The 1,848-nt window shown below is 43.4% G+C and overlaps 1 protein-coding gene across 1 annotated transcript in view; it reads right to left on the reverse strand.

Annotated features, from left to right (window-relative positions):
• The window catches only part of LOC106521465 (NACHT and WD repeat domain-containing protein 2), a 14,134-nt gene extending 12,300 nt beyond the window's left edge, over window positions 1–1,834 (reverse strand). Inside the window, exons 1-2 of the mRNA XM_014014032.1 lie at window positions 1,546–1,834; window positions 1,335–1,423 (exon numbers count right to left, since the gene is read on the reverse strand). Of these exons, the coding sequence (XP_013869486.1) occupies window positions 1,335–1,423; window positions 1,546–1,636 (180 nt within the window). The 5' untranslated portion in view covers window positions 1,637–1,834. The remainder of the gene's footprint in view (window positions 1–1,334; window positions 1,424–1,545) is intronic.
• Window positions 1,835–1,848: the final 14 nt, after the last annotated feature.

The raw sequence follows: 1,848 nt of genomic DNA on the forward strand, positions 1-1,848 counted from the left end.
ACCTTGAAATTGGCCTCTTTCTCTTTAAGAACCTCCTTCCACTTCTGTCCCACCCATTTCAGCGCAGGGGGTTCGCACGGGGTGGCGGGCTACTATGATGCAGTTTACTTGGCTTCTGAAAATACATTTCCTCAAAAGGTATTTTGAATCTGAAAAGAGCTTCACTGAGTGAGAAGTAGTGTTAAGAGCAGCAGTCAGTTTAAATTTCACTTTCACCCGAGTGCCTGCAGCAGTCATGGGCTCTGCCATGAGGAAGCTCGGCTTAAAGACACATCCCAGGGGCGTTTCTGGTACCAAAAGGAGTTTCTGGCAGTGTTGCCAACTTAGCGACTTTGTCACTAGATCTAGTGACTTTTTAGACCCCTCTAGTGATTTTTTTTCCAAAAAGCGACTAGCGACAAATCTAGCGACTTTTCCTGGTGTTTTTAGAGACTTTTAAGAGCTTTGGCGACAGCCTTTTCCTAGCATTTTTTTTCCTTTCCTCCGCAAGCAGCGAGCGCGGAGGTGAGCCCCTCCCCCTTCCTAAAGCTTTCCGACTTACTGAAGCCTTTTGCAGCACCCCCCATCCCTACCCCCACCCCCGGCTGAAGTCAGCTGAGAGGAGACTGCTGCAAATGAACCATGCATGCGCAAAGCTGCCACTGCTTCTGTCAGGTTTACAAAGTGGGATGTAATATTTATTGTAATGTCTTTTCTGTGACACTTTCTCTCTAAACTAAATCTCTAAATCAGCTGTGTTTGACTCACTGATCAGTCTTCACCTCTTCCTCCCTGTGCCTCGTGAAATCAAACCGTCTGCAGATTAAATTTAAGATTCYCACAAATTTAATTTATGTGGATCTAAGCATTGAAGTCATAAAATTATTTTTATTTCATTAAGTTTAATTGCAGTTCTAAACATATTTAGTGTTTTTATTCACTTTTTTCTCTTCATCATCTCTCCTATAGCTCAGATCACAATTACTGGCAAACATCCAACTATGCAAATTAAGCGATTACATCATCTAGCGACTTCTAGCAACTTTTAGGACTGCCAACAGGAACTTTTCTTGCTCAGGAGTTGGCAACACTGGTTTCTGGTTTCCACCTGTCGTTTTGCTCCTCAGCATGGCTTCCTAAAAATGCTGCAGGATTTCTGAAACATGCATGAATGAGTCAAAGCAAGGCTTTGGGCACGTTTTTAAGAGAGGATAACGTTATAACATGATAAAAAACTCAAAAAAGTTGATTTTACATATTACCCCTTTGAAGAGTTGGTGCTACTTTTCTAATTGCAGTACTCCTGCGCTGCACCGTGTGTTTGCAGGATGTCCAGCTGTCAGCTGTGAACTCACCCTGACGTCCAGCCCCAGCCGGTGTCTGCAGTGCTCTCTGAACCTGGGGAACACGTTCTCCCTGAGAGCCTGGCGCTCCGTCACACTGTCTGCGCACAGCATCGACACAGAGACAGAAAAATCATCCAAACACCACGAACACAGAGAACATAAACACTGGTTTGTTAAATCAATCAATCAATCAATAAATAAATTATTTACKTTGCTGTACCTTCTGGGTTGGAGCACATGTAAATTTTCACACAGGATGAGCTGCAGCTGGAAAGTGAGCCATCTTGTCCTTTAGGATGCATGTTGACCATGTTTTTTTTTTTTTGTTAATTTAAAAGAAAAAAATATAAACGGAGGAAAACATTTTGCAGGAACAAGTTTAACGCCTCAAACAGATCGCTGCTGCTTTTCCTCCTTTTCCTCTCCTCCACTCAGGAAACTCTGACCTTGGTGTTTACAGACGGTGTTATCATGATCACGCCCACTTTGAGGGACACACACACACACACACACACACACACAC

Source organism: Austrofundulus limnaeus, unplaced genomic scaffold (genome assembly GCF_001266775.1).
Source record: "Austrofundulus limnaeus strain Quisiro unplaced genomic scaffold, Austrofundulus_limnaeus-1.0 Scaffold109, whole genome shotgun sequence".
Classification (NCBI taxonomy): Eukaryota; Metazoa; Chordata; class Actinopteri; order Cyprinodontiformes; family Rivulidae; genus Austrofundulus; species Austrofundulus limnaeus.